The 16,150-nt window shown below is 46.0% G+C and overlaps 3 protein-coding genes across 3 annotated transcripts in view; 2 read left to right on the top strand and 1 right to left on the bottom strand.

Moving 5' to 3' along the window:
- The window catches only part of NECAB3 (N-terminal EF-hand calcium binding protein 3), a 32,705-nt gene that overhangs the window by 10,416 nt on the left and 6,139 nt on the right, over window positions 1-16,150 (bottom strand). Inside the window, exons 4-5 of the mRNA XM_020998851.2 lie at window positions 15,784-15,809; window positions 14,819-14,916 (exon numbers count right to left, since the gene is read on the bottom strand). Coding sequence (XP_020854510.1) covers window positions 14,819-14,916; window positions 15,784-15,809 — 124 coding nt within the window. The remainder of the gene's footprint in view (window positions 1-14,818; window positions 14,917-15,783; window positions 15,810-16,150) is intronic.
- On the top strand, window positions 5,820-6,708 carry CUNH20orf144 (chromosome unknown C20orf144 homolog). The gene is given in 2 exon segments (XM_020998852.2): window positions 5,820-5,942; window positions 6,337-6,708. Coding segments are annotated over 2 exon segments (495 nt in total).
- ACTL10 (actin like 10) lies at window positions 12,032-13,177 on the top strand. The gene has a single exon (XM_020998850.2). It carries the CDS (start codon window positions 12,044-12,046, stop codon window positions 13,175-13,177), a length of 1,134 nt encoding a protein of 377 aa, XP_020854509.1. The 5' UTR covers window positions 12,032-12,043.

Below are 16,150 nucleotides of genomic sequence, written 5' to 3'. Positions count from 1 at the left end.
ACCTCAATAAAATAGATAAACCATTAGCTAATTCGATTTCAGAAAACAAAAAAAAAGAAACTCAAATCATCAGTATCAAAAATAAAAAAGGTAAATTCACAACCGCTGGAGAAGAAATAAAAGAAAGGGTCACGAGCTATTTCATCCAAGTATATGCTAACAAAATTGAAAGCATAAGTGAAATGGATTAATATTTACAAAAATATAAAATGCTCAGATGAATAGAACGAGAAATAGAAGACTTAAGTAGCCCAATCTGGGACAAAAAAATTAATGAGCCATAATCAAACTCCCGAAGGACAAAACACAAGATCAGATGATTAACAAGCAAATTTTATCACACATTTAGAAGACAGTTCATTCCAATATTATGTAAACTGTTAAAGAAAGATAGGAAAAGAAGCAATCCTGCCAAATTTCTTCTGTGACACCAATATAGTCTTTCCATTGTAAGCTCCTTGAGGGCAGGGACTGTCTTTTTGCTTCTTTTTGTATCCCTGGCACTTAGCACAGCATCTGGCACATAGTACCTTAGCATAGTGTCTGATACTTAATGTTTATTGGTTGGTTGATACCTAAACCAGGGAAAGTCTAAACAGAGAAAGAAAACTAAAGACTAATATCCCTAGTGAATATTGATGCAAAAATTTAAGATAAAATATTAGCAAGAAGACTACAGAAATAAGATGATATGCTATGACCAGGCTAGAGTTAATAACAGTGATGCTAGGTTGGTTCAATACTAGGAAAATTATAAACATAATGCAATAATCATCAAAGCAATTTGACATTGATTAAGAAATTGAGATGGTCTGTTGAGTTTTGTTTCATCTTTCTGATGGTTCCTCCTATTGGTTTTAATTTTTACTTACAACTTCACTAATGTGAAAATATGTTTAATAGGAATGTAAATGTAAAGCCTATATCAGACTGTGCACCAATGGGGGGGGAGGAAGGGGGAGAAAAATTTTCAGCTCAAAAGTATATGGAAGTGATTGTTGATAAATCAAAATAAATTAATAAAATTTAAAAAACCTTTAAAAAAAAAGAAATTGAGAAGGTGATTGGTGGAATAAATTAGGTACACAATAAATAGAAGCAAAAAGGATAGTAGCCTGGTGTTTGATAAACACAAAGTTCTCAGCTATTGCAATAAAAACTCACTATTAAATTTTTTAAAAACTGTTGGGAAAAAGGGAGAACAGTCTAGAGGAAATTAGGTGTAGGTCAACATTTCACAGCGTATAACAAGAGAAGCTACAAATGAGTACATGACTTAAACATGAAGGGTGATATAGTGAACAAATTAGAGGAGCAAAGAAGAAATCATCTGTAAGATCTAAGAATAGGGAAAGAATTCATGACCAAACAAAAGAAAAAGAGGGTCACAAAAGATAAAATGGACAATTTTGATCATAAAAATTTTTAAATGTTACACAAAGAAAACCAATGTTAAGGCAGCTAGGTGGTGCAGTGGATAGAGCACCAGCCCTGGAGTCAGGATGACCTGAGTTCAAATCCAGTCTCAGACATTTGACGCTTACTAGCTGTGTGACCTTGGGTAAGTCACTTAACCCCATTGCCTGCCCCCCCCCAAAAAAGAAAGAAAACCAATGCAGCAAAAACCAGAAGAGAAGCAAGTAAATGGGAAAAGATCTTTACAGCAAGTTTCTCTGATAAAATTCTCATTTCTAAGATATATAGGGAACTTTAAATTTATAAGAATAAGAGCCATTCCCCAACTAATAAGTGGTCAGAGTATATGAATAGGTAGTTTTCAAAGGAAAAAATCTAAATTATCAATAGCTACATGAAAAAGTGCTCTAAATCACTAATCATTAGGAAGATGCAAATTAAAATAACTCTGAGATTCCACCTCATACCCATCAGATTGGAGAAGTTGACAAAAAAAGGTTAATGGCAGGTATGCTATGGAACTACAGCTAAAAAAGCTATTAAACTGTAAATACCTTCTGACCCAGCAATACCACTACTTAGGTCTATACCCCAAGAAAATCAAAGAAAGAGGAAAAGGATCTATATTTATAGAAGCTCTTTTTGTGGTGGCAAAGCATTGGAAACTGAGGGAGTATCCATCAATTGGGGAATGGCTGAATGGTATATGAATGTAATGGAATATTATTGTGCTATAAGAAATGATGAGCAGGCAGACTAAACCTGGAAAGACTTGTATGGACTGATGCTGAGAGAAGTGAGCAGAACCAAGAGAATGTTGTACACAGTAACAGCCACGTTGTGTGATGACTAATATTGATAAACTTAACCCTTCCTAGCAATACAAGGATCTAAGACATCTCCAAAGGCCTTGTGATGGAAAATGCTATCCATAAAGAAGAAAGAACTATGGGGTTTGAATGCAGATTGAAGCATACTATTTGCTTTTTTTTTCTTCTGTTGTGTTTTGTTTCCTCTTTCTGGTGGTTCCTCCTATTGGTTCTAATTCTTACTTACAACATCACTAATGTGAAAATATGTTTAATAAGAATGTATATGTATAGCCTATATCAGATTGCATGCCATCTAGGGGAAGGGAGGGGGAGAAAAATTTAAAACTCAAAAGCTTGTGGAAGTGATTGTTGATAATTCAAAATAAATTAATAAAAAAAATCTGTACCTTTTAAAAAAAATAAAATCTGGCTCCATCCTACATTTCTAGTATTATTTCACATTATCCCCCTTCATGCCCTCTACATTCCAGTCACACTAATGCATTGTTGGTACAGTTATGAACTGATCCAACTATTGTGGAAAGCAATTTGGAACTATGCCCAAAGGGCTAAAACTGTACATACGTACCCTTTGACCCACCAATACCACTACTAGGTCTGTATCCAAAAAAGATCATAAAAATGGGAAAAGGACCCACGTGTACAAAAATATTTATAGCAGCTCTTTTTGTGGTGGCCAAGAATTGGAAACTGCACCAGTTGGGGAATAGCTGAACAAGTTGTGGTATATAAATGTAATGGAATACTGTTGTGCTATAAGAAATGATGAGCAGGCAGACTTCAGAAAAACCTGGAAAGACTTATGTGAACTGATGCTGACTGAAGTGAGCAGAACTAGGAGAACATTGTACACAGTAACAGCCACATTGCACAATGATTAACTTTGATAGACTTAGCTCTTCTCAGCAATGCAAGGATCTAAGACAACTCCAAAAGACTCATGATGGAAAATGCTGCCCATATCCAGAGAAAGAATTATGGAGTCTGAATGCAGATCGAAGCATGCTATTTGCTCTCTTTTTTTGTTTGTTTTATTTTGTTTCTTCTTTCTCGTGGTTCCTACCATTCATTTTAATTCTTCTTTACAACATGACTAATGTGAAAATATGTTTAAAATGAATGTGTATGTAGAGCCTATATCAGATTTGCATGCTGTCTTGGGGAGGAGGGAGGGAAAGGAGGGGGAGAAATTTTAAAACTCAAAATCTTATGGAAGTGAGTGTTGAAAACTAAAAATAAATTAATGAATTAAAAAAATAAATAAAAGCATATTTCTTCATGGCAGAGAAGCAAGGGACTTTTAGGATGGAATACTGCATATATTATCAGACTTGGTTCTTGAATTGTTCTTTTAGCATAATTGTTTTTCTTTATCACAAGGGAGAGTTCAGCTTTCATTCCTCTCCACATTCCACTTCTAACTCTCTGGACTTTCTCTACCATGTCACAGAGACTTCCCCACCCTGGAAGAACACTCCATCCCTCCAGACCCTTCTTCCATTTGGCTAGTTCTTCCCAGAACCTCCATTTTAAGGAGAATATCCAGGCCAGTGAGAGCTTCCTTCCTCCCCAGCCTCAAATCCTGATTCTCTGGATTTTCTCTACCAGTCCCCCTTTCTCTTACCTTTCTCTTCTTCCCACCTTGGTTTTTCAGCTTCCTCTTCTGTGTTACTTTTCCTCATGAAAATCCACGTTCCGTTGAGGGCAGGGACTATCTTTCTTTCTGCTTATATTTGTGATCTAAGAGCTTAGCCCAGTGCCTGGCATATGGTTAGCATAGCTGACTGACTTGACTTGAGGCTAGAGAGAGAGACTGAAAGGACTGTGATGTAGTAAAGAGAAAAGGCATCAAGAAAATATATTTTAACTAGCTGAAATAGTTAACAACTTTAGCAAAGTTTCAGGATATAAAATAAACCCACATAAATTATCAGCATTTCTATATATTGCCAACAAAGTCCAACTATAAGAGATAGAGAAATTCAATTGAAAATAACTGCAGACAATATAAAATACTGTCAAGACAAATCCAGGAACTATCTGAACACAAGTATAAAACATGTTTCACAAAATAAAGTTGGATCTAAACCACTGGAAAAATATTCATTGCTCATGGGTAGGCTGAGCCAATATGATAAAAATGACAATTCTATCTAAATTTATTTACTTATTCAATGCCATACCAATTGAACTACCAAAAATATTTTATGGAGGCAGAAAAAATAACAAAATTCATCTGGAAGAATATTAAAGGAATCAATGAAAAAATATGAAGGAAAGTGGCCTAGAAGTACCAGATCTCAAACTGTATTGCAAAGTGGCAATCATCAAAACAATCTCATATTGTACCACATCACACCTATCAGACTGGCTAACACGACAAAACGGGAAAATGATAGATGTGGAAGAAGATGTGGGAAAATTGGAACACTAATGCATTGTTGGTGGAGTTGTGAACTGATCCAACCATTCTGGAGAGCAATTTGGAACTATGCCCAAAGGGCTATCAAACTGTACACACCCTTTGACCCAGGAATACTACTACTAGGTCTGTATCCCAAAAAAGATCATAAAAATGGGAAAAGAACCCACGTGTACAAAAATATTTATAGCAGCTTTTCTCGTGGTGGCCAAGAATTGGAAACTGAGGGGATGCCCATCAATTGGGGAATGGCTGAACAAGTTGTGGCATATGAATGCAATGGAATACTATTGTTCTATGAGAAATGATGAGCAGGCAGACTTCAGAAAAACCTGTAAAGACATACATGAAGTGATGCAAAGTGAAATGAGCAGAACCAAGAAAACATTGTACCCAGTAACAGCAATATTGTTATGGTGATCAACTATTGCTGTTCTCAGCAATACAATGATCCAAGACAGTTCCAAAGGACTCATAATACAAAATGCTATCCACATCCAGAGAGAACTGATGAACTTTGAACGTGGATTGAACCATATTTTTTCTACGAACTTTATTTTTCTTGGGGTTTTTTGTCTGTGTTTTCTTTTACAATATTACTAATACAGAAATGTGTTTTGCTAGACTGCATATGTATAACCTAATTCAAATTGCTTGCCTTCTCAATGAGAGAAAAGAGAGGGAGAGAAAGAATTTGCAAATCAAAATTTAAAAAAAGAATGTTAAAAATTGTTTCCATGTAATTGGGGGGAAAAAAGAAAATACATTTAAAAAAATAGAATAAGACCCAGAAGGAAGCTTAGAGATCATCTAATATAATACTATTATTTTACAGAAGGAGAAATGGAGATTTGGAGGGAAAAAAAGGGATTTGCCAAAGATTATATGAGGTCGGAGGTATAGCTGGGAAAAGAGCCTGAGGCTTTCTAAATCTCCATCCAGAGCAAAGATCTTCATGATGAAAAGTCAAGTGAGAGAACTCTAGATGGTCCTGATGAGGTCATGCCTAGTGAGGTCACAATATCCCCTACCCAGGTTGTTGGAGGAGGAATATAGAGGACAGCCCCAGAGGACAAGGTAAAGCTCAAGATGGGTCCTGGACCATAATGGGAGCATATAGGGAGCCAAAGCCACAGCTGCTACCCACAATGGGGAACTACAACTCCCGAAAGAAAACCAAGGCTCCCAAGCAGGCATGGAAGGGGAAACCCCTAGCCACGGAAAAGCCCAAGAAGAAGTCCTTCTTTGGCCACTTGAAGAGAAAGTCAAGTGTGAGTGTCTGGGAGAGACCCAGCCCACTGAACCACTGGGGGAGGCTAGAGGACACCCCTAGCTCTTGGTTCCTGGCTGCTTTCCAAGCCTGGTCTGAAGATGGAAATTTTGTGCTCTGAGCCCCTAGCTCATACCCAGGGAAGGGCACAGTGGGCCCACAGTCTGCCCCCATGGACTGATCCCTTCGCCTCCAATGCCAGGGCTGGTGAATTCCTCTCTGCTCAGGAATAAAGAGGAGAGAAGTCTTAGGAATGCACCAGAAACCAGCCACATGAAACCCTAGGTCCTTTTGGGTTCCAGCCCCCAGTTTATTTCCTCTGCAAAATAGTAAGGGGACCCAGCCTCTGCTAGATGCACGGAAGATTCACCAGCTTTACTCTTTCTTCTCCACAGCCCAAGATTGTACTGCTCCTGCCCTTGGACAAGAGGAACCAACTGGCAGAGATCAGCATGGCCCCTGGATCTGGGGCTAGGAGGCCCGAGGATGAGGCTGGGGCAACAGCAGCACCAGCAGCCTCCTCACTGAGAGGTGCAGGTGACGGGACAGATCTCCGGGAGGGCTCTCCAGCTCGGGAGATGAAGATTTTGGTATTCCTGCTGCTACTGGATACCCGCCTCCAGGATGAGTGATGGGGAGCGGATGGTAGCACCAAGTGGGCCCAGGCCTGGCAGCACCCTCCACTGGCTGAGAATGAGGCTGAGGGTGAGGTGGAGGACCAGCCGCAGCCTGAGAGGCGCTGGCACCAGACCCTCTCCCAGTGCTGAGCCTGAGCAGGGCAGCAAGGACAATAAAGACCATGGAGCATTCAGGTGGCTGGCCAAGGCTGGTGTGTCGCCGGGATGGCTCTAGGGCACTCGGGGGCAGCCCCCCCCCCCCAGTGTGGGCCTGTGGCAATAAAAGCATGGAAATGGGGAGGGCTGGGACGAGGGGTGACCGTCCCTCATTCCCTCTCTACCTCCCTACCAGAGTGAGGTCGAAAGAGGGGGTCAAGACACAGAGCCTGGAAATCTTAGGATCACAGACAGCTTAGAAGTCATCCGTTCCAACTCCTTTGTTTTACAGATAAAGAAACGGATCCAGAAAGATCCTGACTTGCCCAAGATCACACAGGTGATAAGGAACTGAGTTAAGATTTGAACCCAGGTCTCCTGACCCCAAATCCAGCTCTCTTTTCCACTGTTTCCTCTCTTGCATAAGTACCTTGCATAAGAGCCCAGAAAAAAAGAAGAGAATATCCCATTGCCTGGGAGTGAGTGGCAAAACTAGGAGGAGAATCCAAACCTCCAAGGCTCACGCTTCACTGTTCCTCAGAATTGCTAAGAAATTATGGCCACTAGGTGGCGCTGTAGATAAAGTGCCAGGCCTGGAGTCAGGCAGACTTACGAGTTCAAATTCAGCCTCACCCACTTACTCGCTGTGTGACCCTGGGTAAGTCACTTAATTCTGTTGGCCTCCATTTCCTCATCTGTCAAATGAAAAGGAAGTGGCAAACCACTCCAGTATCTCTGCCAAGAAAAGCCCCAGTGGGGTCACAAAGAACAGCAAACAAGGCTAAGGTCTCTTGGGGGCATAGTAGATGGACGAAGTAGAAACCGTTCCAGGCTGAGCCAGCCCAACCGAGCACGGCATCCACTACGGCCTCCGGCCTCCCTTCTCCTCTGTCTACACTCTCCTTCCTTAGGGCTCTCAGCCTCTGCCATGGCTGGAGCAGAGAGAATTCCCAAATCCATCTCTGCAGCCCCAGTTGCTCTCCCAAGCACCAAGTCTCCGTCTCCCTGCAGGGCATCTCCACCTAAATGTGTCATATACATCTCAGACTAAATTTGCACAAGACCAAAATTCTTATTGTTCCCCAAAGAAGAAGGAAGAAAAGCAAACTCCCTGACTGGTTCTGTCAGTGACACCGGCATTCACCCAGTCTGGGAATCTTGGAGTCCTCTTCCCTTTAGCTCTTCCCTATCCAGCGAGGTGGGGCCATAGTGCACAGAGGGTCTGAAGGGAGGAAGACTCATCCTCCTGAGTTCAAATCAAGCCTTAGACATTTTGCTAGCTGTGTGACCTCAGGCAAATCACTTACCTCTGTTTGCCTCAGTTTCCTCATCTGTAAAATGAGGGGGAAGAGGAGTGGCAAACCACTCGAGTATCTCTGCCACGAAGTGTCGGACGTGACTGAATCAACACAGCCACAAACAACAGACCCAGTAGGTCACCACTTCCTATCGATTCTGCATTGACAGTATCTTATGGATCGCTTCTCTCCTTTTCCATTCTCACCACCCAGGCCGGGCCCTCTCATTTTTCGTGTATACTGTTGAAACAGCCTCCCTGCCAGTCCCCTTGCCCCAGTCTAGTCTCTCCAATTCATCCTTTACATGCTGCCCAAATAACCTTCCTAATACTCACGTCTGACCGTTTCACTCCCCTACTCAAAAGCCTTCAGCAGTTTCCTATTGCCTCTACGATAAAACCCAAACTCATCATAGTCTGAGATCTGAGGCACTCTGCTACTGTTTTTATCCCCTGCTGCTTGCCTTGTGCTTTAGCTCAAAACTGGGCTCCTCACTGTCTCCCCAAACAAGGCTTCTACTTTCTCATTCCCCTGCTCTTACTCACACCATTCCTCTGCCTGAAAGGCCTTCTCCGGCCCAATCTGCGTAAATCCTATTGGTCTTTCAAGGCTCCTCTTCTCAGTTAAGCTTCAGCTGACCACCGCAGCCCAAAGTCCTCTCTTGAAATGAACGCACAAATCTTGTGTGTTCCCGTCACTGGGCAGGGCCCAGCCTACCCCAATCTTCAGGCATCATTTCACATTTACCTCCTGTGTCTCCACCAGTGGAATTCCCCTGGCTCCCACCAGTGAGACAGCCTTCAGAAGGTCTACCTTTCCGGGGTGCACCTGAACAAGCCACACAGCCTCTCTCTGTGCAGGCAGCGAGAGTGGGCCAGAGGAGAATGGGAATGTGGGATGGGGGATAGTGGTCTGTAGAGACGGTAGAGAGGGCTGGATTCTGATGGGCCTAGCCCAACCCTTGAGGTCACAATCCCTCTAGCTGCTCCCATTCCCTCCCTCTTTCCTTCAGCCTATTATCAGGCTGAGGTACCTTGAGTAGGAGGGGAGAAGGTATGAACAAAGGGGAAAAGCAAGGGAAGGCTTAGGCCAGGTCCCAACCCTGGAAATATAAATATAGGCATAGCTACAGCATAAGGGTGGCTAGGTGGCACAGTGGATAGAATTCCAGGCCTGGAGTCAGAAAGACTCATCTTCCTGAGTTCAAATCTGGCCTCAGACATTTACTAACTGTGTGATCCTGGGCAAGTCACTTAACCCTGTTGGCCTCAGTTTCCTCATTTCTAAAATGAGCTAGAGAAGGAAATGGCAAACTACTCCAGTATCTCTGCCAAGAAAACCCCAAATGGGCTTATGAAGAATTGGATACAACCAAAAACAACCGAACACTAATAGCATAAGGCAGAGAAAGGCAGTGGGAGTGAGGGCCAGGAGCTGCTCCGGCCCTAGGGACCAAATAGCAAGGTACGTAATAGCTCACGGGGGCTTCGTTCCATGGTTGGTCCACAGAAGGGAGTGACTGATGTGACCAGCCCCTAGCAATTGCCTCCCATGCAGGGAGAAGCTACTGTTTCCTCCACATTGCCCTCTGGGCTCTGCTGCTTCCTGGCCCCTCCATCTTGGTCCTTACCCAATCTTTGCCTGGCCCTCTAGCCCAGTTTCTACAATCTGGCTTCATCCCCTCATCCCTCAACTGGAATTGTTCTCTCCTAGGTCACCAGCGACTTTCCTGAAGCACCAAATAGTAGGGTTGTGGATTTAGATCTAGCAAGGACCGAGTCCAATCCCTTCAGTTTATAGATGGGGAAACTGAGGCCCATTGAGGGTAAGCGACCTACCCAAAGTCATACAGGTAATGTCAGATGTGGGATTAGGAACCCAGGCCTTCTGGGTCCTGAGCCAGTCCTCTCTTCTCCATACAGCGCTGTAGTCTCCGTCTTCCCTAACCTTTCTGCAGCTTTTGACAGCGTCAGCTCCTCACCCATTGGCTACACTTTTCTCCCTAGGCTTCAGCTGACACCACAATCACTCGGTTCTCCTCCTTGTCTGACTCCATTTCCTTCTCAGTCTTCTTGGATGGCTTATTCTCCTAAATATCCCTTTATTATGGAGCCAACCACTCATGTTTCCCAAGAATCAATCCACAGTTGTCATAGGATTTAGAGCCACAAGAGATTTCAGTGACCTTCTGGTCCAGCCTCAGCCCCTTAGAGATGGAGAGGCAGAGGGCTAGACTTGGGTGACTTGCCCAGGATCACAGAGGCTCCTGCCACATAGCACAGAAGTCCAGAACGTGCTGACTCCAGATTCGGTGCCCCTTCCTCTATGCCGTCCTCAGGCCTCTCCTCTAACTCCTCCCTTAGCAATCTCACGCCCTCCACAAATGAACGAGCATTTTCTGAATGCTTCCTAAGTACTAGGCATTCTGCTAGGAGCTAGAGGCACAAAGGAAAACACTCCATGCCCTTGAGGAGCTTTCATTCCATGCAAGATGCCTCCCAGTTTATATTTTCGGCCTCAACCTTTTTTTCCTAAGCTCCAGATCTGCAACTCCAAGTTGCTGTTCAGTCACCTCTAACTCTTTGAGACCCCATGGACAATATGTCAATGCTGGCCGTGGGGTTTTCTTCGCAAAGATACTGGAGTGATTTGCCATTTTCTTCTCCAGATCATTTTACAGATGAGGAAATTGAGGCAAACAGGGTTAAGTGATTTGCCCAGAGTCACCCAGCCAGTACATGTCTGAGGCTGGATTTGAACTCAGATCCTCCTGACTCCAGGTCCACTGAGCCATCTAGCTGCCTCCTTCAGAAGAACCCTTACCCGGATGTTCCACCAACCTCTCAAACTCAGCACCTCCCCAACCATCCCCCTCTATCCAATATAACATCACTATTTCTGTTTGTAGCACCACTAGCTATCTACTCCCTCATGTCTGAAAAACTTGAGGTGTGACCTTTGATCCTTCCGTCTCTTTAACCCCCCATGTCCAGTCAGTCCACCAAGCCTTGTGGACTCCATCTCTGTGGCATCTCTTATGTGTGTTCTCCCCTCTGTAGTCCCATTGCTACCATCCTATATGGGTTTTCATTAATGCTCACCCAGACTATTATAATAGCTTCTTTGCAGGGCTTCCTTCCATTTTGCTCTTTCTTCCTCCTGGGCCATTATCCGTGTCATAGATCTGGTCATGTTTACTCTTTTTCTCAAAAATCTTTAGATCAAACTCTTCTGTGTTGGCGTTCAGAGCCCACCACCTTGCCTTTCCAGCCTTAACCTTCATTACTCCCCTGTACACTCTCTACATTTCAGCCAACATGGCCAACTCCCCTAGCCCTTCTCTCAATTCCCCTTTCCTTGCCCTGCCCTAGGCCCCAGGATGGGCACTACTTCTCTTTCCTTTATTTGTTGAATCCCTGGCCATACTTTAAAGTCCCACTCACGTAACAACTCTTGCATACAGCCTTCCCTCATCCTTCCCCCCTTCTCTCGAGCTCTTATCACATGATACTGTCCATGACAGAGCTACCTTTGAAGGCATCTTATCCTCATCCTAGATTGTAACCCTCCTGTCTTCAATAAGCTTTGTATCTCCCTAGCTCCCAGCATAATACTCTGCACGTAGTTGTTGCTGTTTGGTGATTTTTTCATTTGTGTCTGACTCTTCGTGACCCCATTTGGGCTTTTCATGGCAAAAGATACTGGAGCGGTTTGCCATTTCCTTCTCCAACTCATTTTACAGATGAGAAAACAGAGACGAGCAAGATTAAGTGACTTGCCCAGGGTCACATGGCTAGTAAGCGCCTGAGGTCAAATTTGAATTCCAGGCCTGGCACTCTATCCAGGCCATCTAGCCACCCCCCCGCACATGGTAGCGGATATTTAATAACTACTATAATTATAATTCTGCAGGAACCAGGTGCCGAAAGGCCTCAGCCTCTTGTAGAAGGGGTAGAGCCCCAGAGGGCAGCCATTCTGAGCAGCAAAGGGGACGGTGTCTCCAGCACAGGGCAGGCCCCTAGCCTGCGGCCATGGGCAGCATAGCCGTGGTCATTGACAATGGCAGTGGCTTCACCAAGGTAGGTTTTGCTGGGGAGAAAAAGCCCCGATTTATCCTGAAGACTGCCAGCTGTTTGCCGAACTGTGCCACTGCCATGCGGGGCATGCCTTGTAGCCTGGATGCCTTGGGCACAGCACCAGGCCGAAGTCGCCTGTTGAAACATGGGGTCATAGTGGACTGGGAATCCATGGAGAGCTTGTGGCGCCACCTCTTTGCTTGCGGCCTGAAGACCAGCCCTAAAAACTGGCCTGTCCTCATGAGCGACTCGCCCACCAGCCTGCCCAAGAATCGGGAGAAGGTGGCTGAGCTGATGTTTGAGACTTTCTCGGTGCCAGCTTTTCACATGGCTAGCACAGGACTGTTGGCTCTGTGCTCTGGGGGGAGCCTCAGCGGGTTGGCAGTAGAAGCTGGGGCAGGTGTGTGCCATGCCACGCCCATCTATGCTGGCCACATGTGGCACAAGGCCACGTTCCGACTTGATATGGCCGGGGCCGCCCTCTCTAAATATTTTCACGGACTGCTCCTGGAGGCCTGTCCTGACCCAAGGCTGCAAGCCCTCCCCCGGCTCACCGTCACCATGCTGAAGAAGCGATGCTGCTACATCTCCCTAGATTATGAGGCAGCCCTGCGTGCTCCCACACTGCAACTCCCCTCGGCATGCTTCTGCACAGCTGACGGCTGCCCCGTGACCCTGACTGACGAGTGCTTCCGCTGCCCCAAACCCTTGTTCTGGCCAAGCCTGCTAGGCCACAGCTCTCCAGGCCTGTCCAGCCTGGCTTTCCAGGCCCTGCAGGCAGTGCCAGAAACCATCCGGCCCAAGTTGGCGGCCAATGTGTTAGTGGCTGGGGGCTCCACGCTCTTTCCTGGCTTCCCTCAGAGGCTGAGGCTGGAGCTGAAGGCCCTGTACCAGAAGCAGCAACAGTGGCCAGCAGTGAGCTCAGGGACAGTGTTGCATCCACAGCTGGTGGCCAAGCCCGAACGGGGCCTGGCCACCTGGGTAGGAGGCTCTCTGGCGGGCTCACTCCACTCCTTCCATCGACTTTGGGTAACACACACCATGTATGAGGAGCAAGGTGCAGGCTGCGTGCACGTGGTATTTGATTGAATAAAAGGGGGTGTCAAAGGGATCATATCTGAACCTGATGCTTGGAATGCCCCTAAAGATATTTAGGAGGCCCACAGAAGACCCTGGGAATGGAGCCACTTTTCTTCCCTGGAGGGCAGATAGCTGTCTAGGGGTACAACCTCTGATCCTGGGCAGGGTAACTCCTTGACTCCAGAGGGTGATCACAGAGCCAGAGAAGGTGGCCCAGGGCTTACCTTGTGGCCATCTGGGGCAGGGTCTGGCCAGGTTATTCTCTCCTAAGCAGGCTGTCTGGGAGAACCAGATCTGTGTGGTTGTGAGGATGCATGACTGCAGGTAGTTCAGCTATGACTGCATACATCTGTGGGAGGGGAAGCACCTGGGAATGGACATATCTGGGGGTATCTATATGTGAGATAGAGGTAGACAGATACAGGTAAATGCATGTGCCTGAGCATGAGCAGGGTTCACAAGGAGTGGAAACAAAATCAGTCAAACTGAATCATGTAATGAAACCTGGGGAAACACTGGTAAGGGGAAGAATCACCCCTGGTTGGGTTTTTTTTTTTAACTGGGTTGTCTTAAAGTGAGACACTAAGAAAATGGGACCAGGCAGGACAGGGAGAAGTGGGTCTGGCCAGATCCAGCCCCCCAGGCTTCCTTCTTCCTCTTCTCCCTATTTAGAGAATCCCTGAACAGTCTCGTCCCGTTCAGGTCACCTGCGCAGCCCAGATGCTGCCTCCTCTTCCCCTCTCTCTTACCTCTCTTAGCTACCCCAGGCACGCATGCACGTGCACAGAGTATGGAGTTTTCAAAAGGATTTTCTTCAAGATAATGGAAGGAAGACCATAGGGTAGTAGGTTTAGAGCTGGAAGAGACCTTATCAGTCATCTAAACAAATTCCTCATTTTAAAAATGAGGAAACTGAAGCCTAGACCAACTTGTCCCAGGTCACCCTAGGTAGTAAGGGTAGAATCAGGATTCTGAGTCAAGATCTATTATCCTTTCCACAATGCAATTCTGCCAATCAGTCAAATAAGGCAAAATCACAAGTGGCCCCCAGACCTCCACAGCTACACATCCCCATTTATTCACAGGCTTGGACCCCACCATTCTGTCCCTTGAAAGTCTGCCCTGCTAGCCTAAGCAGCTCCCACAGTCCTTCCCAGCAACTCTGAGGGTCGGGGCCTCCTGCCCATCTGTCTGGTCTCGTATTTGCCTTGGCAAGCCTCCTTCCATGTGGACTAAGTCCTTATTGCTATCCCGAACCAGGGAAACTGCTCACAGGTTATAGTTAACAGTTCCCCACCTCTACCACAGTGACACATGGTCATACTTAACGCATGGTAACACACGCACACCTAGGTAACACCCAATAACACCCACATACAATTTCTACTAGCAGTAAAGAGAATGGGAAGGGGTGAGGAAAGAGCAGAATCCATGAGTTGTCCATGCGCGTTTACATGGATTTGTTCATCTAGGTGTGTGCATATATATGTGCATAAGAACAGATAATGTGTTGGCACAGATGACTGTCTGTGCTTGTACTGAGCTTATGCCTCAGATCTGGCGCCTCTCCCAACTCCCCCACCTCCCCAGCCCTCCAGCCACGGACATATGGAGCACTCAGGAGGTCTTGAAACCCAAGTTCCCACTCACCAGCTTGGTGGCATCCATGGCAGCAAGCACTGCACTGTTCAGGGCCTCCAGGGCAGCCAGCACAGGTCTGTATGCACCCAGGTGCAATGAAAAATAGTCTAGGGTTGGGGTGGAGAGAAATATAGGAAAAGCTGACTGAGCATACTCACTATGGCATGTCTGCCCACCTGGGGCCCCACTTAGGTCTGTCAGATCCCTCCCTACTCAGGTCATCCACCTGGCTCACCTCCCCAAGATCCCCATCTGTCTGGTCAGTGGTGCAGCCTTAGGGCCTGGGAACAAGGAAACCAGAGGGGAGGCTGACGAGAAAGCCCCAGGCAGGGATGGGTAAGGACAAACGGGGAGGTCCCAGACTTCCCTGATCAAAGTAGCCCTTGGAAGAACAAGATGCGGAAGCTGGGGGAAAGATGGATTGGAAGGGACAGGACAGAGAGGGCTGGGGCCACCTCCCTCCCAGGCCACACCTGGAACTCAGGACTCAGCAATGTCCTGCCAAGCTCTACTCAGTGATGTGGAAAGGGAAGGGCTTTCCCCTCTGAACTAGAGAGGCCTGGACTGTGGATTACCCTTGTACAACGGACCCTGCCAAGCTAATACTCTCCTTCCTGATTGCCCCCTAAGGGGGAAGAGAAAAAAGCAAGACTGAACTAATGGCTTTCCTTCATCTCTTAACAAAAAGCACCACATCTCAAAGAGCTATAATAACCTCCCTCCCCCTGTCCCCCTCTCTATCCCTGTCAGCTAACAAGTCCTATCCCCTTCAACTGCAAGTTCCTTAAATCCTAAGCAGGGCTATTTCTCAGGAGCCAGACTCCAAGGCCACTGGCTTTGGGCTGCTGGAGTGACCAGGCAGTATTATGTACCACCACCCCAAACAGACATAGAATATATATGAATTCATGCAAATATATATAAATACACATCAATGCAGAGCCAGACCCATCAGAGATCTGGCACCAACTTACCGCAAAGCTTCTCGGTTTCCAGATTGCTTCAGGGAAAAGAGAAATCAGGGCTTGTTAGACAATGTTTGACATCCAAGCAGTGGCTGATACAAAAATAGCATAGGGGAACTTGCTGATTAGGGGTTTTGTAGCTCCGGAACCCCCAGCAAGGACCCTCCTCCAGTGCCTTTCCTAACAGGGACCAGAGGGAGGCATCAATCTGCAGCCATTACCCCTGGTCCCTCCTGAACTGGCCTAGTACCTCACAGGAATGGAAGGTTAGCACCCACTGGGGATGGGCTTCAGAGACTAGAGGAGATGGAGCTGACTAAAAGCCAGCTTCCAGGGGCATATGTGCCCCATCTTACGCACATATGTTCCCATGTGT

This window comes from Phascolarctos cinereus, unplaced genomic scaffold, assembly GCF_003287225.1.
Source record: "Phascolarctos cinereus isolate Bilbo 61053 unplaced genomic scaffold, phaCin_HiC Scaffold_2;HRSCAF=192, whole genome shotgun sequence".
NCBI classification, from domain to species: domain Eukaryota; kingdom Metazoa; phylum Chordata; class Mammalia; order Diprotodontia; family Phascolarctidae; genus Phascolarctos; species Phascolarctos cinereus.
The sequence above is the reverse complement of the archived record's forward strand: the minus strand, read 5'-3'. Positions and strand labels throughout refer to the sequence as shown.